Below are 23,390 nucleotides of genomic sequence, written 5' to 3'. Positions count from 1 at the left end.
CCTTCTAGCAACTACTAAACTATTGTCTATGTCTGTGAGTTTTTGTTTCTTTGTTTGTTTTGTTCCTTGGTTGCTTTCAGTTTTATATCTCATATACCCCACGTGGTTCTATGAATGGAATAATAATAATAAATACTTATTGAGCTTTTATGTATCTGATAAGTAATTTACATAGATTATCTCCTTAATTCTTATATAACAGCCCTATGGCAGCAGTTCCTGTCATTATCCTGTTTTAATAGATAAGGAAACTCAGAGTTGCAGATGTATGACTTGCCCAAGGTCATACAGACAGTAAGTGGAAGGATTTAAATCCTGGCAGTCTGACCCCAGAGCCTGTGCTGTTGCTTGAAACTGACAGGAGAACGGATCCGATCATCATAGTGAATTCTCCTGGGTATCAATTTTACTCAGGGACAGGGAATCTTATATAAAAACTAATGTCAATACATTTTGGAAAGCAAGTGAGTCAAATATTGAAAATAAATCTGTAGTTAAAATGTACAAAGCAGTTTCCTGCTTTCAGTGTGTAGCTTTAGGTCAGACATTCAGGCTCCTCAAAGTACAGATTTCTTTGCTGCTAGGGATACTTAAATGGAAAAATTCCTAGAATATTTTTCCTTTAATTGTGGATGGGATACACTGGCATTTACTTTAAGCTCTGACCTCCCAGTGTTTGGCTGTTAACCAAAAAAGTCATTAGGCTTGTTAGAATTAATGAAAACCATCTTTTTCATTAAATTAGCTTGTTGTAGTGTACCTTGTCAGTTCAAGCTATGACTCTTGTGTAAGCCCAAGGAAACTGAGGACTGTGCGACTAAAGGTGCTGACACCCTGAGAACATAACTATTACCAGAGGAATAGAAAAGTGGCCACGGCTGTCACTTATCTCTAGTTCCAGCACCTCTGTACAGGCGTTCATTCACTTTTGTTCATTAAATGTGGTACGTATATTAGAGTGGTTAAGAACTCAACATCTGGAAACAAACCATCTGGTTCCACATCTGGGCTCTTCTAATTATAAATTATGTGACCTTGGGCAAGTTATTCACTTAGCCTTAGGACAGGATACTAAGGATGATATAAAGATAGTGTCTTATAAAGATAGCATGAGGATGATAATTAACTCCTTAATGGGTTCATTAAAAAGACATAGTCTTGTGCACCTGAAACTAATAATAAAAAAAAAAAAAACTAAAAAAAAAAAAGAAATAGTAAAGCTAGAGCACTTGGTCCAGTGTCTGATAAATTTAAAGTGATAAAGTTAGTTATTATTATTCAGTGGCAACAATGGACACATTACACAATGCTTAGGATAATTATCCATTATTAGAGGACCTGAATAATCTTTATTTACTCCTTAATCTGCCCTAAACTAAAATCATTAACATTTACAAAAATGACTTTTTTGAATACGCAATAATATTTGTGAAAGTATGTTAACTGTAGAATTATTTGTAGTAACAAATACTTGGAATTACCTAGAATGTCCATCAATAGGAAAAGCCTCAGTTTCCTGAGTCTGTATAAGGAGATTGGACTAGATGATCTCTAAAATCCCTTTCACCTGCAACAAGGCTGATATTTTCACAGAGTTGTTAAGTAGTGAGGCTTGAGGCTATTACTCTAACCATAGAAAAGAAAAATCTAAGACATTAGGTGGGTATTAAATTTAAGTCACACTGCTTTTATTCGACATAGTATTGAAAGTCCTAGGCACAGCAATCAGACAAGAAAAATAAATAAAAGGGATACAAATTGGAAAGGAAGAAGTAAAACTGTCATTATTTGCAGATTACGTGATACTATACAGAGAGCACCCGGAAGATTTCACCAAAAAAACTATTAGAATTGTTAAATGAATTCAGTAAAGTATCAGGATACAAAATTAATATTTAGAAATCTGTTGCATTTTTATATTCTAATAATGAACTATCAGAAAGAAAAATTAAGGAAACAACCTCATTTACAATTGCAACAACAACAAAACAACAACAACCCCCCAAAAAAAAACCTAGGAGTAAATTTAACCAAGGAGGTAAAAGACCTATACTTGGAAATTATGAGACATTGAAGAAAGAAATTGAAGACACAAATACATGGAAGCATATACTGTGCTCATGAATAGAAAGAATTAAATTGTTACAGTGTCCATATTACCGAAAACAACTGATTTGATGCAATACCTAGCAAAATACCAATGGCATTTTTCACAGAACTAGAATAAATAATCTTAAAATGCATATGGAATCACAAAAGATCCTCAATAGCCACAACAATCTTCAGAAACAAAAGAACAAAACTGGCAGTATTAGGCTACCTGATATGAAATTATACTAAAAGACACAGTAATCAAAACAGCATGGCACTAGCACAAAAACAGACACATAGATCAATGGAAGAGATCAGACTGTCCGGGAAAACAAAACAAAACACGCCTATAAGGTCATGTTATCTATGACAAAGGAGGCAAGAACATACAATGAAGTAAAGAAAGTCTATTCAATAAACAGCGTTGGGAAAACTGGACAGATACATGCAAAAAAATGAAACTAGACCATCATTTTGTACTATATACAAGAACAATTTAAAAATGTATTAAAGATTTAAACATAAGACCCAAAACCATAAAACTCGTAGAAGAAAATATGGGCAGTAAACTACTCTCTGACATTGTTTTTAGTAATAATTTTTTCTGATATATCTCCTTGGGCAAGGGAAACAAAAGAAAAAACAAACAAATGGGATTACATTAAACTAAAAAGTTTTTGCTCAGCAAAGAAAACCATCAACAAAAGAAAAAGACAACCTACTCAATGGGAGAAGATATTCACCAATGATACATTTGATAAGGGGTTAATATTCACAATGTATAAAGAACTCATATAACTCAACACTAAAAAAATAAACAATCCAAGTTAAAAAGGGACAGAGGACCTGCATAGACATTTCTCCAAAGAGAACATACAGATGGCCAATAGACATATTAAAAGATGCTCAACATCACTAACCATCAGAGAAATGCAAGTTAAAACCACAATGAGATATCACCTCACTCCAGTCAGAATGGCTATCATCCATAAATCAACAAACAACAAGTGTTGGTGGGGATAAAGATAAAAGAGAATTCTCGTGCACTATTGGGGGGATTGCAAATTGGTACAGCCACTATTGAACATATTATGGAGGGACTTCAAAAAACTAAAAATAGAACTACCTTATGACCCAGCAGTTCAACTTCTGGGTATTTATCAGAAGAAATCCACAACACTAATTTGAAAAGATATATGCATTCCTATGTTCACTGCAGTGTTATTTACAATAGCCAAGATAAGGAAGCAACCCATGTCCATCAATAGACAACTGCATAAAGAAGATGAAGTACATACAGAGGGTGACAAAAAATATATATATACACATTTTAAGAAAGGAAAACTATTAAAATTGTAATACCCAATTATACTGAAAACAAAAGATGAATACAAGTCACCTTTGACTTCTGCAATTACAAGAGGTGTTCAAGGTGGTTACCATCAGCGTCCAGACACTTCTGATTATGATGAACTACTGCTTGGGCAACGGTGACCAAAGTGTGCACTTGTATACATTTTTTTTCATATATACAATGGACTATTACTTGCATAAAAAGAATGAAATGTCACCATCTGCTACAACATGGATGGACTAGAGAGTATTATGCTAAGTGAAAAAGTCAGATAGACAAAGACATATACATTTCGCTTATATGTGAAATATAAAGAACAAAATCAATGAACAAACAAAACAGAAACAGAGAAATAGATACAGAGAACAAACTGATGGTTGCCAGATAGGAGTGAGGTTGGGAGGCTGGGTGAAAAAGGTGAAGGGATTAAGAAGTTGGTAGTTACAAAATAGTCACAGGGATGTAAAGTACAGCATAGAGAATATAATCAATAATATTTCAGTACCTATGTATAGTGCCAGGTGGGTACTGGACTGACCTGGGGTGGGGGGGTTCACTTCATAAATTATTTGGATGTGTGACGGCTGTTCTGTACACCTGAAACTAAATAAGTTAATGTTGGATGTCAACTGTAATTGAAAATTTTAAAAACATAAAAAATAAAGTTAAATTAAGTCACAATGCATAGCAGTGTAAACTTAACTAACACATAAAATGTTAAAAAATGTTAATTAATATCAGAAGTCATTACTTAGCACATTGGGAGTTATTTTATTATATAAGATATAAGTAGTTCATTGTATGCAAATTTTGTACTCAACCTTCATAATCAAATAAAAAATAGATGGTATCAAAAGTAATCATGAGATACAATGAATGTAAGGTTTAGATACTAAAGATTGTATAATTTAGAACTATCAGGAAGTTTGAAAGATCCCAAGAAAGAAAGGGAGCTCTGTGTTGTATAAAATATTAAAATAACACTTGGTTTGGAATTTTATTTAAAACTGTGTTGATTCCCCCGCCCCCAACTTTAAAATAACAGAAGACATTCTGTAGGCAGATAATGCCAAGCAGGATGAGTGGTTATTTGACCTTAGAACTACCAGGACCTAATATTATTATTAATATCAAGGAGTTGCCAACATCCATAACATTTCTACTCTTATGCTACTAGAATTGGAAAATTACGATTTGCAGATTCCTATGCTGCTTCCAAAATACAAATCACAGCATAGTTACAAAGAAATGCTATGAATGGCTTGAGACTATATAACAAGAAAGGTTTCTTTATACATCAACTTGATACAAAATAATACTATGAAAAGTAGCAAACAATATTGATTTTGAGTTCTTTGTGCTATTACTAGCCACATTTCAGAGAGAAAGAACAGAGGTAATAATAGTGAGGTAACTTGTCCAATATCTAATAAAACTAGTAAGAGGAAAACCAGGATTCAAACCCAGGAATTGACTCCAGAACTTGTCTTAAAATCATTTCGGTCATTGGTCTCGTGAAGGAAATCAAATGCTGAGATTTGATTATTATTGGAATTCTCCTCTTTTAAACTCTAAGTAAGGATTTTGTGAATTGTGTGTATGTCATTTGATACAAAAATGAGCATGACCTCTGAAGAGCTGTGGAATATGTATTTATTCCCACCAGCAGGAATATTTGCAGTACTGTAAGAATCATTTTTCCTCAGGACACATTTAATCAAATTAATTTATTTGGGTATTCTGGATGAAAATTACATAAAGTGTCAATTTGGGCTTGTTCTATGTTATCCAAATATAATGCAAAATTTAGAAGTAGTTACTGTAGTCATACATACATGCATGGGCATTGTTCACCATTCAAATCCTTTGATTTTTTCCTCCCTTCTTAGTAGAATTAAACAAAATGCTTCCAAATTAGCAATAAAAAAGGTCTCAGTTCTTTGAATTTTAGTGTGGGAATTCTTCAAATGAGTACTATGGGCAAAAGGTTCTTGAGGACCTCTATAAACGTGTTGCTCTGTGATGTGGATTTATATTTTTTTAAAAAATGCATGCTATTTTTAATTTGAAAATTAGCGTTAAAACAAGTATTCTAATCAGTAACTGATTTTCCATCACTGCCATTGCATTAATTGCAACTGCCCTTTTAAACACCATGCAGCGAAGACTATAGTGCCAGAAATGTAATTAACAAATGTTTCATTTAAAAATAAAATACTATAGTTATATACCATATTCTATTAGTTTGTGTATATTCTTATTTTAGGAATGAGTGTGGAATGAGATGATTTTGCTTTGAAAACCACAGTGTGAAATAACCATTTTTTATTACTATTCCTTTTATAAATATAATTTATTAACAGCTTAAAATACTTTCTATTTACATTTTAGCAAACAGGTCTATCGTATTAGAGGGCAGAAAAACAAAGGCATTCTTTGTTTTCCTGAATAATGCTAGCTACCATTCCTGTGGCTGAGCTATAGACAGCCACACACTGGTAACTCCAGAAAATAGAAGAGCATTTGTGTTTCTTGTTTTGATTTGTTTTCTAGTTTATTTCTGCTGTCATTTGCCCCTTTCAGATATTTGAAAGCAGAAATGAAAGGCCGAGGATCCAGCTGCAATAACTGTCTCCATTGTAATAAAATTCTGTTATCCCACAATTTGGTTCTTATCCCCTCCCAAACATATCTAACAAATATTTACCAATTAGGTGATTAAAATCAGTACACAGGGGAACAAAACAGAGAGTTCAACATACATCCACACATATATGGACAATTAATTTTTGATGAAGGTACAAAGGTAATTCAGTAGAGAAATGATAGTTTTTTGTTGTTGTTGTTTGTTTGTTTTTTAATACTGATGCTGGAACAATTAGATATCCACATGTAAAAAAATCATTTCAATACATACCTGGTACCATATACAAAAACAGATCAGATTTAAATGTAATACCTAAAAGTATAAAACCTCTAAAAAAACAGAAGAATATCTTTGTGCCGTTGGGCTAGGCAAAGATTTCTTAGAGCTGATACCAACAGAATGATCCATAAAAGAAAATAAAAAAGATAAACTGGAGTTAATACAGTTGCAAACTTCTGCTTTTTGAAAAACTGTGAAGGACACTGGTAAGAAGATAAAAAGAAAATCCATGGACTGGGAGAAAATATTTGCAGAGTGCATAACTGATAAAGGACTTGTGTTCAGAGTACATAAAAAATTCTCAAAATTCAATAGTAAGACAACAACCCAATATAAAAATGAACAAAATATGAAGAGATTTTTAACCAAACAAGATATGTGGATGGCAAATCAGCACACAAAAAGATGTTCACTATCATTACTCATTAGGGAAATGTAAAGTAAATGAGATACTACTACATACCTATTAGAATGGCTACATTGAAAAAAAAAAACAACTGACCATACCAAGTGTTGGGACTCCTGGTGGGAACGCAAAATTGTACAAACACTTTGGAAAACAGGTAATTCTTGAAAAGTTAAATATACACATACTATGTCATCCAGTCATTCCACTCTAGGTATTTTTCTAAAAAGAAATGAAAATATATGTCCATACAAAGACTTACACACAAATGAACATAGCACCTTTATTTGTAGTAGCCCGAAACTCAAAACACTATGCTCATCAACGAATTGTGGTATGTCTAAGTAATGGATAACTCCTTAGTAACAAAATAGGAAAATGACTCTTCATACACACAACACGGATGCAGCTCAAAATAACTATGCTAATTGAAAGACAAGCAAAAGAGGAATATATTGCATGATTCCATTTATATAACATTCTAGAAAATGCAAACTAATCAAATAGAAACAGAGGTCAGATCAGTTGCTGCCTAGGGCAGGGGAGAGATTACAAAGAAACTTTCAGGGGTGATGAAAATTTCTATTATCTTGACTGTGGTGATGACTTCACAGGTGTACGAATTTATCAAAACTCATCAGACTGTACACTTTATGTACAGTTGTATCTACTATACTTCAATAAAACTGTTTTAAAAAAGAATTAACTTGTATATTCAGATAAAAACCTGTCTAGATAAACAAACAAAAAAGAATAGCATAAAAATAAGTCCAAATATAAATGAACTTGCAATGCTTGGCTTCTTAAATATCTACAACAAAAGATAATGCTGCAGCACTTGTCACTGTGTATTATGTATGTGTGTTTGTGTGGCAGGGGTGGTGGGTGGTATTATGTATATGCTCATAATAGGGAAAGTACAAATATATATTAACAAACCATGTTCAGCCTGAATATACCAACAGATTCTGTGTTAAGCGTCATCTCATGTAGAAGTATGAACATGTAATCCCCCCCAAAATACCATGAAATAATGGAACAAAGAACATAGAGTTATGCAAGTAATTTATAGATAGCCTTATGAAGAAAAACAAACATATTCTATGCTGGAATTAATACTTATAAAATATTCATGGTAGAAAATATATGGTACTATGCATAAATTAAATTAATTATATGAAGAAAAGACTATTTTCTTTTAGGGACCTGTCATTGTAAAATTAAGTTAACTAACAGACTGGAAAAAAGCTATAAAAATAAGTGTGTTACTAGGTTCTTAGGTAACGCATACACATTAAAAGTAGACCATTGTGGTTATAAGAAGTCACCTATAGTTTATGGCTTGGGAAAAAATACTTCCAAATTGAAAATATGAATAGTTTACTAACGTATTATCTTTGTATGAGTTTTTTACAAGCTGTGTTCTCTTTTTATTCTCCCTGTTCCACTCCAGACTTTTCTGTATCAGTTTAAATGATGAATTACTAATCTTTGAAAAGCATCTTAACAACCCTTTAAGTAGATCATTTTAGAATAACAGCTGTAATTGAGTCATATTTGTCCAATATCATAAGTCACAGTTGCCTCCAATCAAGGCCAAAATTATATTTTACCTTTAAGATTTTACCACCAATTAATTTCTTTCTTAATTCAGTGGAAAAACAAGCAAAATATATGAATAGGCAATTCTCAAGTGTACAATAAACATGAAAAGACAAACTAATTTGGAGATATTCATTAAAAATGTGAATAGTGATCACCTCTGAGGGTATTTTGAATTACTTTGAATTTATTTGGATTTCAATGTAGTATCTGTCTTCTTTTCAATGTATATCATTTCCACAAAATATAAAGCTATTAAAAAAACTGCCTCATTAGTTGCTTGCTGAAAAATTATTGCCAATGAATCAGAAAAGAGAATTCAGAAACAAAATTAAGTGATTTAGTTATTATGATAAAGGTGGTATTTCAAATAAGTATAAGACAGAAAGATTATCAAATAAACAGTACCAAGAAAATTAGCCAATTAAAAAAATACATATGTATTTTAAAAATCTGGATCCCTAACTCACTGCTTACTCCAAAATACTAATTCCTGATGGTACAAAATTTAATGTGTATTTTAAGCCATTAAAGTACTATAAAATTATAAGACCATTCATTAAAAAGATATCCATAATTTTAAATAAAAATAACAGGTTACAGAACAATATTTATGGCATAACCCCACTGATTTAAATTATTGTTTCCAAATTATATGTTTTCATTAAAAGTATGAAATGAAAGGATACACACCCAGTAAATTTTATTCACCATTATATTGCCATCCTTTACTACACGTGCCTGGCAGGAGACAGGCATAAAAATATATTAGCTGAATGACTAAATAATGAGCTCTTATGCATTGTTGGTGGGGCTGTAAATTGAGATAACTTTTCAGGAGAGAAGTTGTCAATAAGTATCAAAGAACAAAATGACCGTACTATTTCAGCACTCCCACTTCTAGGCATTCATCCTATGACTAATTTTCACGAGTATATATAGTAGGTATACAGAACTAATTTTTTATAACTGGAAAAAAATGTTAGTGGAGAGATAGTTGGGAAATAGCTGCCTTGCAACAGGAATCTGGTTAGATGAATTAAGGCAAATATTTCTATTGAATATGCATGTATTTTAAAATAAGACGTTGATCATTTACCTTGAAAATATAGCCACAATAAATTGATAAAAGAGCAGGTTACAAAACATAATATCATGTCACATAGATAAAACAGTATATATAGATAGGCAGGCGTGTGTATGTATAAATAAATTTCTGGAAGGAAATGCATGAAAACGCTAACAACAGTTATTATCCGGTTGTTAAGATTGTGTATTTTTACTATCATTGGAACTTTCTAAGTTGTATTTTTTCTTTACAATGCTTATATCCTTTGACAATCAGAAATAAAAGTAAATTCATTTACAAAATAGAAAATAAAGGTGCTTCCTAACTTTTAAAAAATATGACAAAGCACAAATCCTATAATGAAAAAGTAACATAAAGGTTCATCTAACTTTCATATTTTCACTTATTTGAAATGAATAATTCATCATATTTTATATTTTGACTTATTACTTGTATTCTATGAGCACGTTTAGATAGTGAATGTACTTAGTATGTCAAATCACCTCTGTGGATTTTTCTGCTTTCATAGAAATAACAAGGTATCTTCCAATTAAGTCTTTAAAAGACTACATCCTGTGAATTTATTCATATACAGATAGGTAATTCTTGTCATTCATAAAAATGGGCTAAATATGTTCCTTACCTTTCAATGAAAAGTAAACACTGGTCTTTTTGGTTGTACCAAGGGAGTTGCTCTGTAGCAGGAAAGAATCCTGTAAATAAAAATAACAGATACCTGTTTTTAAATTTCATTTTGCATATTAATGGACTTCTAAATCATATTTAGTACTGTTAGAATTTCACACTGTTTGCAGCAAATGGGTGGCAGATGACATTGTAAAGTATACTCTGACAGATGATGCACTTTCCCTAGCACAAATCCCCCCTCCCATCCTGCTGTTCCTAGAATTGAAAACTGCTGCACAAAAGTATAGAGCAAACCCTCTGCTTTTAAATAATACTATCTAAAATTTGAATGCCCTTTTATCTACAAGGTTGTTGTAAGCATTGAGAAGGGCTACGTGGCAAGTCAGCAGCAAGGCTGGGGTATATTATATGCCAGCTTAAAAACAGAAATATAGTAAAAATTGTGTAATTTGACTCACGGCAACAGGGGTTCGCAAACCTTGTAGATGGATTAAAGCAGGCTTGCCAAACATCACAGACAGCACTTATTAAAACTGCTACGTGGAATGCAATATGCCTGCTTTCTAGCCCCTCCCCCCTTTGCCAATAAACGACTCCCCCTTACAGTGTAAAAATACATGCTCATAGAATATTTAGACAGAGATTTAAAAGAAAGCCTAATCACACTACCCAAGGATGCCATTTGAAGTATTTTCATCCAAGTTTTTAAAAACAGATTTTTGTGAAGAGGCCCCTGACAAATCAAACGGGAATTCAGGATGAGCGGACGGGAGAAGGATACTCCTCTTCCCTTGTCAGAAACTATGGCTAGTATTTTTACCTCATATCTAAGCTTTTTTTTTTAATTATAAAACTATAAAGATAGAATTTTGTAGGGATAAAACGTCTTCCAGGGGTGTGTACCCCAGCTACCAAGAAGCATCTGGGAAGGCGGGCGGAGCCTAGGGGGCGCATAGCGTTTGGGCATTCGTTGGGCTTAGCGATCGTCAATCAAGCTTGCCCAACAAATGAGGTGCGAGCTAAAGGCACACTGGGAACTAAATTAAGGGGAGGTAGGGCTGGAAGGGGAGGGGGCTTGCGATGTAAACGGCGGAGAGATCTCGGGGTCTCACACTGCACCACTCCGCGGCGGCACGCCTCTGTCCGCCATAGCTGTAGCCAGGAGAAGCTTTGCCGCCGCCGCTCGGGTCAGGCCTCCACCGCCACCTCCGCGCGATCGCCGCAGCCCCGCCCCTCCCTGCGCTACTGCTGCCTTCGCCGCTGCCACCTCCTCATCCCGAGCCTGAGCCATCCAAGCATCCGTGAGTCATTTTCTGCCCATCTCTGGGCGCGCGGTCTCAGCGGTAGTCGCCACCTTAAGAGGTTTGCAGGCTTGCTCTATGGCAGAAGCGGATCTTAACATGGTCTCGGAACCTGCCGCCCATGGGGTTGCTGAAGAGATGATGGCTAGCTCGTCTAGTGATTCTGGGGAAGAATCTGATAGCAGTAGGTCTAGCAGCAGCACTAGTAGCAGCAGCAACAGCAGCAGCGGCAGCCACAGCAGCAGCAGTGGCAGCAGCAGTAGCCGCAGCCGTAGCCACGTATATAGAAAGAAGAGGGTACCTGGGCCTTCCAGAAGGGTGCGGCGTGCTCCGTCGGGTAAAAATTTCGTAGATCGACTGCCTCAGGCAGTTCGAAATCGTGTGCAGGCGCTCAGAAATATTCAAGATGAATGTGACAAGGTAGACGCCCTATTCTTAAAGGCAATTCACGATCTCGAAAGAAAATATGCCGAACTCAATAAGCCTCTGTATGATCGGCGGTTTCAAATCATCAATGCAGAATATGAACCTACAGAAGACGAGTGTGAATGGAATTCAGAGGATGAGGTGTTCAGCAGTGATGAGGAGGTACAGGAAGACAGCTCTAGTGAAATGCCTGCTTTAGAGGGTGAGGAAGAAGACGACGACCCTAAAGAAAAACCTGAGGTAAAGGCTGAAGGAAATGAGGTTCCTACAGAAATTCTGGAGGCAAAGGCTGAAGAAAGAACAGAGTCTAAAGATTTTCTGGAGGCAAAGCCTGAAGTAAAAGAAGAGCCTAAAGAAGTTCCCCAGGCAAAGGCAGAAGATAAAGAACAGCCTAAAGCAACAGAGGCTAAGGCAAGTGCTGCAGTAAAAGAGGCTCCTAAAAGAGTTCCTGAGGTCAGGCCTAAAGAAAGAGTGAATCTGAAAAGAGCTCGTAAGGGAAGGCCTAAAAGAGAAGATCCTAAAGGCATCCCTGACTATTGGCTAACTGTTTTAAAGAATGTTGACAAGCTGGGGCCCATGATTCAAAAATATGATGAGCCCATTCTGAAGTTCCTGTCAGATATTAGCCTGAAGTTCTCAAAACCTGGCCAGCCTATAAGTTACACATTTGAATTTTATTTTCTGCCCAACCCATACTTCAAAAATGAGGTACTGACCAAGACATATATAATAAAGTCAAAACCAGATCATGATGATCCCTTCTTTGCTTGGGGATGGGAAATTAAAGATTGCAAAGGCTGTAAGATAAATTGGAGACGAGGAAAGGACGTTACGCTGACAACCACTCAGAGTTGCACAACTGCTACTGGAGAAATTGAAATCCGGCCCAGAGTGGTTCCTAATGCATCATTCTTCAATTTCTTTAACCCTCCTGAGATTCCTAAGATTGGAAAGCTGGAACCACGAGAAGATGCTATCCTTGATGAGGACTTTGAAATTGGTCAAATATTACATGATAATGTCATCCTGAAATCAGTCTATTACTATACAGGAGAAGTCAAAGGTACCTATGATGATGGTAAAGATTATGGAAACAGGAAATATCGAAAATAAAAAAACCATCTACCTGAAAATAATTTTCAAGATCTCAAAACTTCAAACAGAAACGAAGCAGGTTTATATAGCCTTGAAAAAAAAACCTGTCCTATAACCTCAACACTAGTATTCCTTACAGCCTTGTTTTTTTATATTTTCTTGGTGGTCTAAAATATTTCTTAAAGTGTCAAAGTATCGGTTCATTCTATATAGCCTGTTGTAGAGTTATATTCTTTAAAACCTGTAAACTGCTGTCCATTATCTAAAGCATGTTAGTTTGGTGCTACAGAGTTTTGATTTTTGTGAAGTCCTTTTGTCATGTTCCTATCAGAATGTAACTGTGAAAACTGTTAGAATTGTTATCCCAAACAAATATTTGCTTGAACAAAACAAGTTACTAAAGTAACAATACAAGTGTTTGTTTTTTTCTAGCCCAGAAGACTAGGGCTTTAAATCTGCTTGCACTAGCTGTGCCTTCATTACTTTGCTATACTTATATCAACTAGAACAGTGCATTGTGAAATTTGCTTGAAAAAAGATGAACGTACTTTTAAGACTGTCTATCAGTACTATATATGATATGACTGAGCTTGTTTATGTGATGGTGTGGGGTCTATAAATGTAATCATACTGAAGTTATTGTTTACCACTGAAGTGTTAATATGACATAGTATTTAAAAAAGTTTCCTCATATAGAGTGTAACTGTAAACTAAATTACTAACCACAATTTTTGTACTGTGTTCTACTTTGCCTTTCACTGAAAATGATCACTACATCATTTGATATTTTTTCATGTACTTCAGTTGCAACCTAAAATAAATAAATGTCAAATAAAGTGTATCATGCTATAAAAATCTAGCATTTTTTCCTAATTATAAAAAGTAGTGCTTATTGTAGAAAAAGTAGAAAATAGGGAAAGGGAATTTTTTTAAAAGTATAACTCATAACATTCTGCTATATTTCCCAAATCTTAGCTCTTCTTTGGAGGATACACATTCAAGTGATTAGAGAGAAGGGACAGGGTGGGAGACCAGAAAAGGGAGAGAGAGGCAGATAGGAGGGGGAGGGAACATGGAGGAAAGTGGAAAAAGGGAGAGGGAAGAGGGAGGTGAGAAGGGGGGAAGGAAAAGGAAATGGGAGGAGGGTTTAAGAAAAAGCAAGGGAGGGAGGAGGAGGGAAAAAGAGCAGGGAAGGAAGGGAGAGGGCAGGAAGGGAAATGGAGCAGGCTGAAGAGTGGAAAAGATGGGAGGGGGAGAGGAAAAAGGGGAGGTGGAAGGCAGGAGTGATTCCCCCAGAAAGGACTTCTGTATAAACTGTTGCTTTCACTTCTACGAGCAAGATGGGTAAATGACCCAGGCCCAAGCTTCACCTGGACTAGGGAGGCGGTCATACTCCCAAGTGTGGCTAATCTTTCTCTTATAGGTAACATCCTGTCACCACTTCTGCATTGTGCAGCTGGTTACCAGGTAATTGGATCCTAAGATTTTGATTTGAAATTAGTGTGAGGAGGAGGACCCTTAAACTCAGTTTACCAGAGAGCTTTTGCAGTGGACACAAAGGCACAAAATAAATAATAATGTGGCATTTTATTTCACAGTTGCCATTTCCCTGTCCACACATATTTTCCTTCAAGACCTTACAGAAAAGAGATGTGGTAGGAGGAAGACAAGATTTGAGAAGTTCTGGGTTTCTAGGCAGTAAAATTACATAATAGTTTTCCCAAATCCCACCATATGTAGTTTAGTTATCTTGCTTTTATTCCTGCTTAACAGCCCCCCATATCTATACATGTAAAATATTATAAGCCATGATATACTATATTTAACCAATCACATGTTTGGATATTTAGGTTATGATTTATACAAAATCAGGAAGCAAATGATTGCCTTTAATAATACCATTGCAATTTTTGAGAGTGCTTTTGTTTTATTTCTGAGGGTTTTTTTACTTTATTATTTTTTTATTAAATTTATTGGGGTGACATTGATTAGTAAAATATAGGCTTCAGGTATACAATTCTATAATACATCATCTATATATTGCTGTCATGCAGGGTGTGTCGTGCGGGGCATCAGGCAGGTCTCTGATCCCGCTCCCCAGAAGAGAACGCAGGATATGGTGAGGCCAAAAAGGAACACCCACGGAGCCATAAGTAGGGGAGTCATATCACTATATTCTCGCTGGCGGCATCCGCCTCTCTGCAATCCGCTCTTGCTAGCTCAGCCACCATCTTCTTGCTGGCCCCCATTTTTTCTGCTAGCATAGCCACAGCAGTTATATTAGTGGCCAATGGCTCACTGGTTACAGCTGACGGCCAACTAGCCACAGCTGATGGCCATCCAATCATAGTTGATGGCCATTTACTACCTGAGCCAGCACCTGTCTATGTGAGGCCGAGGGCCTGGAAACTACTTTCTGGGGCTCTGTCCCCACAGGGTGTCATGCGGGATCTCCTGTCCCGCTCCCCACACAAGAACGCAGGATGAGGTGAGGCCAAAAAGCAACACTCACAGAGCCATAGATAGGGGAGTCATACCACTATATTCTTGCTGGCGGCTGGGTTGGAGACATAGGAAGCAGGAGCCACACTGTCCGCAACCCCCCGTCCTAACTGCAATCCGCGCTTACCAACCACCATCATCTTGCTAGCCCCCATTTGCTGCTGGCTTAGCCACGGCAGTTATATTAGTGGCCAGTGGCTCACTGGTTACAGCTGACAGCCAGCTAGTCACAGCTGATGGCCATCCAATCACAGGTGATGGCCATTTACTACCTGAGTGAGCACCTTTCCACTTGAGGACGAGAGCCTGGAAACTGCTTTCCTGGCTCTGTCCCCACAATTGCATTATGTGTTCACCACCTAGAAAGTCAGTTCTCCTTCCATCACTATATTTTATCTCCTTTGCCCTCTTTTACCAGCCACCCCTTACCCTCTGGAAACCACTAAATTGTTAATCAAGAATGGGTATGGCAACAGATTTACTTACATGCCAGGATCAAAATGAATATTATAATAAATATGGTTTACCTGGCTCACTGCTATAGAAGTTCCCAAATCAGATGTATACTGTGCTTGCCAGACATCACAGAAAGCAGAGCTATTAAAACTTCTGTATGGAATGCAACATCCTCATTTCATCTTTGAACACTTACCAGAGTATTTATTTCAGCCCCTTCCCGCTCTCTATTTTCCAGTATTAAAAGAATTCATGCCATTATAGAATATTTGCAAAATAGAAACAGAAATGCCGAAAATAAAAATCATTTAGAAGCACACTACAGTAAAATAAGCCCTGTAGGTAGACTGGTGTATTTCCTCCCAGTCTCTCTCTTGGTTAAGTTTTACCACAAGTTCATGTCTCAAATCAAAAGATGTATTCAAGTTGGGTGGGTGTAAGAAGCTAATTGGAAAGACAGCATATTGGTATTTTTACCTTTTCAGTTTTAGCCTGGGGGAAGGGAAACAGGTGTCAAGAATTTTTTCGTCAGTAAAGCTACATGCCTGAAACGCAAGCTGTCTGTGTTAGGGGCTTTAACCACCTCAGATAGTGGAAGTAGATAGAGCCGGGAAACCCTTTGGTTTTCCACAAGCATTGGGATGTGGTTTGTCTATCACACTTGCTCAGCCAATGAATGATTTCAGAAGGAGGAGCCTACTGGGAGCGTAGCTTAAGAGCAGTGGGCCCTGGAGTGAGAACATTCGTTGGGGTCTCCCTCATTCTCTTTTTGTGTGCAGTTTTCTTTGGCTGTGATTCAAGGCTGAGGCCAGTCACCCCCTTCTCTGCCCCCAACCCGACTGAGGAGGTTGCCTCCTCCTCGGCTGCTGTCATCGCCATCCCTTCTGTGAGTTCTTTTCCCATTCTGGATTGGGCTATGAGTGTTCAAGGTAGTCACTAAAAGTTTGTTCTTTTCCTTTAACGTGGCCAGCTTAGATAGCCAGACACTTTCCTAAGCAGAAGCAAAGGCTGCTGAACAGACAGTGGTACACAGTGTGGAGTTAAATGAAGAAAGTGACAACACAGTCAAATGATGCAAACGTCCAGTTCTGTGGGGGGTCTTAGCCATATGGGTGTGTCCTTGACCTCAAAAAGCTTCAGGGGACATGTAATAAGATAGGAGCCTAATTTGAAAAGGAATTTCAGGCTCTTGGGGAAAAGTATAAACCCTCATTTGATAAGGTGTTTTGTACCCATCAGCCCATGAAATAGGACAACCTACAGTATAATAACTTCACACTTATGCATTACTTCAAATTTTATATTTTGTGTGTTTTGTATAGAACAAACTGATGGTTACTAGATTGGAGGGACTTGGGGGGCTGGGTGAGAAAGGTGAAGAGATTAAGAAGTACAAATTGGTAGTTACAAAAGCATCATTTTGTAAAGTACAACATGGGGAATACAGTCAATAATATGGTAACAACTATGTACAGTGCAAGATGGGCGCTAGACTGATGGGGGGATCACTTCATAAATTATATAAATGTCTAACCACTACGCTGTGCACCTGAAACTAATATAAAATAATATTAACTGTCAACTATAATTTAAAAACAAAATAGTCACGGAGATATATAGTACACCGTAGGAAATATAGTCAATAATATTCTAATTTCTGTGTACAGTGCCAGATGGGTAATAGACTTATTGGAGTTATCACTTTGTAAGGTATATGTCTAATCACTGTGTTGTTTTGTGTACCTGAAACTAATACAAATATTTTTAAACTTAATGAAATATTTAAGTATTAAAACATATGGCATTTAGAAATACACTTTAAGAGATGCAGGACAGCAAATTCTCTAAAGCATCTTTGTCCGTTGCTATATAGTTTAGTCCTTATGATGTCTTTTTGTCATATAGCTTTTAGAGAGTAACTGGGAAAATTATCAGAACTCTTCACTGAAGCTAATATTTACTTGGAGGGGGAAGCATACTTGAAGAGCCAATCCAAGTGTGTTTTTTTGCTTCTGGCTCAGAAGTAGGAAGGGTTTAAATCAACTTGCAGCAGGTGTGCCTTATTTATTATGCTATAGTACATTACAAAATGTTATCACTTGAATGAAGTAGCATAGGATTAAGAATTTTCAAGTACACTGTTTGTGCCTTTGAATTTGTCTGTGTGGGGACAGAGCCAGGAGTGCAGTTTCCAGGCTCTCAGCCTCACGTGGAAAGGTGCTGACTCAGGTAGTAAATGGCCATCAACTGTGATTGGATGGCCATCAGCTGTGGCTAGTTGGCCGTCAGCTGTAACCATGAGCCATTGGCCACTAATATAACTGCCTTGACTATGCTAGCAGAAAATGGGGGCTAGCAAGAAGATGGTGGCTGAGCTAGCAAGCACGGATTGCAGCTAGCAAGTGGGGTTGGTTGGTTGGCAGAAAAGTGGATGGCAGGATGCAGATCGTGTGGCTCCTGCTTCCTGTGTCTCCAACCCAGCCGCCAGCAAGACTATAGTGGTATGAATCCTGTCACACGGGGCAGCCTGCAGAGTCTCAGCTCTCGCTCCCCACATAAGAACGCAGGATGTGGCTAGGCCAAAAAGGAACACCCACTGAGCCATAGGTAGGGGAGTCATACCACTATAGTCTCACTGGAGACTGGAGCCACACGACCTTCAACCTGCTGTCCGCTTTTCTGCCTGCCAACCAACCAACTCCTCAACCAACGCAGCTGCGGCAGTTATATCAGTGACTAATTGGCTAACTGGTTACAGCTGACGGGCAACTAGCCACAGCTGATGGCCATCTACTACTTGAGCCAGCACCTTTCCACATGAGGCTGAGAACCTAGAAACTATTCTCTGGGACTCTGTCCCCATACTCCACCCCTACAGGATCTCGCCTCACAATTTACATGACAAGCATCTTCCATGAGGGTCCCTGTGTCATATTAGCCTACAGGCACCTACGGACAGAAAGAAAGAGTAGGCTTAGGAACCAACAGTGGCAAATCCCTTCCATCTGGGAGGATACATGCCAGCTTTTTGTCCTGGGAAAGGAGGGTCGCTGCCACTGGCACCTTTCCTGGTTTGTGGTACCAGACCTTTATGGCAGTGCTTGGGGTCTCTTGCATAGTTTCAATATGTAACAGAACAGGGGACCTCATAATAAGCCATAGTGAGAGCACATAGGTTCCCACAAAATCATCCCAGTATCGGGATCTCCATATACTACAGTCACTTGCGGTGGCCACTCAGCCCCACTCCTGGTTTCACTTGCAAATTATGAGTCAAACCGGCCCCCCATGTGGCTATCAGGCCCAACCACCGGCAGTGGGGGCTTTTGACCTGCCAGGGCCAAGTCCATTGCTGCCGTTCCACTGCTATCAAGCATGTGGGCGCTGGCAGCAAAATGTTTCCATTTCTGCCATAGCCTGGCTTTAACAGAGTCTCACTGGTGGTAACTTGTAATTGAATGGGAGCAGCCGTTCGATGTAGCAGAGCTTCTACTGGTGCGGGCCCTCCCTTCCGTGGTCTCTCATTCAGGATTCTCAGGATGTCCCATGGACACGAAGCCTAGTCACACATTGTGGGAGGGTGTTTTGACACCCGGAGGCCTTGCTTCAAGAGGCCGTTGTAGCGTCCAATCATGCCAACTGCTTGTGGGTTATACGGGGTATGAAACAACCATTGCACGTCCATCCTGGCAGCCCAGCACTGCACTTCTTTCCCCGTAAAATGAGTACCCTTGTCACTTTCAATGACTTGGGGGCGCCCATAGAGGGCACACAGCCGTGTAAGAGCGACCACTGTATGCCGCTGATCCGCAGCCAGACACGGCCAAGCAAACATCAACCCTGTAGCAGTGTCCACTGCTGTGAATGCATACATAACATTGCGGGCCTTAGGCAGGGGTCCAATGTAATCCACTTGCCAGCAAGTGAGGGGCACCCTCCCTCGCGTAATCTGCTCTGTCTCCCAAGGAAGCCTCCGCCTTTGGGGGCTGTCCTGCGCACAGACGGCACAATCATAGCAGGCATCTGCTATCTTCTGCCATTTCAAAGGCAGACCCCAGCGTCTGCTCACCTGCCACATGGTTCGGCTTCCAGCATGCTGCAATTTCCTATGCAGGCAATGGGCCACATCAGTGGCAGGAGCCCATTCTAACCATTGGACCTGTGCTAGGGCATCTGCTTCATCGTTACCTGGGGACACTAAGGGGGAGTGACCTATGACATGCATTAGGATCACCTCCTTTCTCCGCCCTAGGTCCCAGAGGTCCTGCCACATGACTAGACCCCACAGTGGACGGTGTCCTACCAACCAGTTTTGGTGTTTCCACGTAGGGAGCCACAACATTAGGCCCCCAACACTGCCCAGCTGCCAGTACAAATAACTAGGGGCCCAGGATCGCGGCTGATTATCATCCACACAGCCTGTAGCTCAGCTCACTGGCTACTGTGGCCAGTCCCAGTATCAAACCAAATGCTGTCTGTTTTGGGCTGCACACCAATAGCTGTCCAAACAACTGCAGCTCCTCAGCCAGAACCATCGGTAAACCAGGCATCCTGAGGTACTGGGGGCTGTGCTTCTTTGTAGGGCGAGGGCTTCAAGTCGTCCCCTCTAGGCAGAGCGCTTGGCTCAGCCTGGGCTACAAGCTCCACAGGCCCCAGGACCTTTTGTAGCTCCGTGCTCAAAGGGCTTGAACTAAGGGTGCTACGTTGCTCCAAGTAGGCACCCCACTTGGCGAGGGTGGTGGTCTGTGCCACCCCCATTTTGGGTCCCTGGGTCCACATACGGACCCACCCCTGGACAGGATAGGTTGTTCGAACCAATACCCGTGATGTTCCTGTGATGGCTTCTGTGGCCACTAGGGCTGCATACACAGCAGCCAGCTGTTACTCTATTAGAGAGTAGCGGACTTTCGCTCCTTTCCACAATGGGGACCAAAATCCCACTGGCAACTGAAGACGCTTCTGCCGTTGCCAGAGGCCCCATCCATACCCCTCTTGGGTTACGTGAACATCAAGTTCAAATGGGCAGCCAGGGTCTACTACTTGCAGAGCCTATGCCAGCTGCACTGCCTGTTTTGTGGCAACAAAGCCTTGCTCTATACCCTCTGTCCAATCCCATGAGGCCCGTTTATCTTTATCATGTTATACAAGGGCCTTGCCATTTGTGGTAAATGGGGTACAAATGCCCGCCAATATCCTAGCAGACCCAAATACGTCTGCAGTTGGGAGACCTTGGTCGGCCGGGAAATGCTGAGACCCCACAGGCCGCCCCACGTGACAGGAGTCATACCACTATAGTCTCACTGGCAGCTGGGTTGGAGATACAGGAAGCAGAAGCTACACGATCTGCATCCTGCCGTCTGCTTTTCTGCCAACCAACCAACCCCACTTACTAGCTGCAATCTGTGCTTGCTAGTTCAGCCACCATCTTCTTGCTAGCCCCATTTTCTGCTAGCGTAGCCACGGCACTTATATTAGTGGCCAATGGCTCATGGTTACAGCTGTATTTTGTCAATAATCGCCTCAGGTGTGACCTTTGTCTTCCCTGACCACACAACACCCAAAAACTTGATGGATAAGCTAGGGCCTTGGACTTTTTCCTCATTCTCCACCCAGCCACATGACTGCCGGTGGCGGAGAAAAGAGGGAGCTGCTTGCTCTAAATCTGAAAGAGAATCGGATGTTAGCAAGATATCATCAACATAATCAAACAAGGCCACAGAGGACGGGTGATTCCACTGTGCCAAATCCTGGGCTACGAGCCCGTGGCAGTGTCATGCGTGGCGGCCTGCGGGGCCTCTGGTCCCGCTCCCCTGATAAGAACACAGGATATGGCTAGGCCAAGAAGGAACACTCACGGAGCCATAGATAAGGGAGTCATACCACTATATTATCTCTGGCGACAGGTTGAGACACATGCAGTAGTAGCCACATGATCCACAGTCCACCATTCACTTCTCTGCCTGCCAACCAACCAACCAATCAACGCAGCCCCGCAGTTACATCAGTAGCCAATTGGCTAACTGGTTATAGCTGATGGCCAACCAATCACAGTCAATGGCCATTCACCACCTGAGCCAGCACCTCCCCATGCAAGGACGAGAGCCTGGAAACCACTCTCTGGGACTGAGTCCCCACACTCCACCCCTCCATGGTCTCGCCTCACAATCTACGTGACAAGCATAGAAAAAAGCATTGGCCAAGTCCACTACATAGTGATATGTTCCCAGGTGGACAGATTTGATGGACAGATCCATCAAATCGTGTATTGAAGGTACTGCCGCATGTAAAGGTGGCATCACCTTATTTAACTCCCTGTAGTCCACAGTCATTCGCCAGGTCCCATCTGGCTTCTTGACAGGCCATACCGGGGAGTTAAAGGGACTGTGCATTGGCCTCACAGTATGTGCCTTCTCCAATTCCAATATTGTATCACCAATCTCCTCCTGCCCTTCTGGTAGGCGGTACTGTCGCACTGTAACCACTCGCCAGGGCTGTGGCAACACTTGAGGAGGGTGGTGAGCATGCCCGCGTGTCACCGCTTTCACCACCCAGATCCGGAGATGGAACTCTCCTACCGACGTCTGTAAGCTGAGGCCATGTAGCACGTCCATCCCTAGAATATACCCCAGAACGGGGGAGACATAAACCTTGTAGTTACGAGGGGGAAGCCTTCCTATACCCAGAGGTAAGGAAACAGCTTTTACAGTCACAGTCTTTCCCCCATAGCCATCAATGCAGATTGCTGGTCAGGGAACAGTTCTGGGTTCCCATAAACAAGACTGCAGTCTACGCCAGTGTCAACTAAGGCCAAAACCCTCTGCACATTAGAAGGGGACCAATGTATGGACAGTTCCACGTGGGGCCTCCGGTCCCTGCTTGTCCCATCTGACCGGGTACCTTGGCCCCACCCCTAATCAGCTGAAAGGAGTCGGCCTCAAGAGGCCACATGAAGTCCTGGAGGGACACGGGTCACGCTTTCCCAGACTTCTCCTTTAGGCTTCTTCGGAATTACTGTTCTGGACGCAACTGTTTCCAAAGTTCCAACAACAGTGCATTGGGTTGTCGGTCTATTTTCTTCCCATCGACACCTGCTGCCACGAGATCACAACACATCTGTGCGTGTGTTACTCTCTGAGGCCCATGACCTCGCCCCTTTGCTTTTGATTTGGGCTTCCAGGTCTCAACTGTTCAGACCTCCTGTCTCAACTTCCTTCACCTCTGGCTTTCAACATCCCCTAGGGGGGCCATGGAGGTTGTAACTTCATGGATCCACCACCCCACATAGGTTGTAAGAATGGCAACTAAGGATCCAAAAGCACTGGCAGGTGCAGTATCCAAAAACCAGATCTCTCATGCTGGCTGTAAAAAGCTTGTCATCTGGCCCCTGCATGTTAGGGTTGAAAATAGCATGTCTCTTACCCATTTCACAGATAATTTGAGTAAGTTCCGTATATGACTGCCATTGACTCACAGTGTCTGGCAGCTTGCCAGCCTGTCCCCATACTGTGCATACT

The 23,390-nt window shown here is 40.1% G+C and overlaps 2 protein-coding genes across 5 annotated transcripts in view; one reads left to right on the top strand and one right to left on the bottom strand.

Annotated features, from left to right (window-relative positions):
• FAM133A (family with sequence similarity 133 member A) overlaps window positions 1-11,836 on the bottom strand; it is a 52,663-nt gene extending 40,827 nt beyond the window's left edge. Inside the window, exons 1-2 of one of the 4 annotated variants that reach the window (XM_074323560.1) lie at window positions 11,699-11,836; window positions 10,092-10,161 (exon numbers count right to left, since the gene is read on the bottom strand). The gene's annotated coding sequence lies outside the window, so the exon portion shown is untranslated. The other 3 variants (XM_019717917.2, XM_019717916.2, XM_019717918.2) reach the window with 3 other exon arrangements.
• NAP1L3 (nucleosome assembly protein 1 like 3) lies at window positions 11,143-13,773 on the top strand. The gene has a single exon (XM_019717921.2). It carries the CDS (start codon window positions 11,476-11,478, stop codon window positions 12,934-12,936), a length of 1,461 nt encoding a protein of 486 aa, XP_019573480.2. The 5' UTR covers window positions 11,143-11,475; the 3' UTR covers window positions 12,937-13,773.
• The last annotated feature ends 9,617 nt before the right edge of the window (window positions 13,774-23,390 follow it).

The sequence above is a fragment of the Rhinolophus sinicus genome, chromosome X, assembly GCF_036562045.2.
Source record: "Rhinolophus sinicus isolate RSC01 chromosome X, ASM3656204v1, whole genome shotgun sequence".
In the NCBI taxonomy this organism is placed as follows: Eukaryota; Metazoa; Chordata; class Mammalia; order Chiroptera; family Rhinolophidae; genus Rhinolophus; species Rhinolophus sinicus.
Note: the sequence above shows the minus strand (reverse complement) of the source record. Positions and strands in the feature narration are given on the sequence as shown.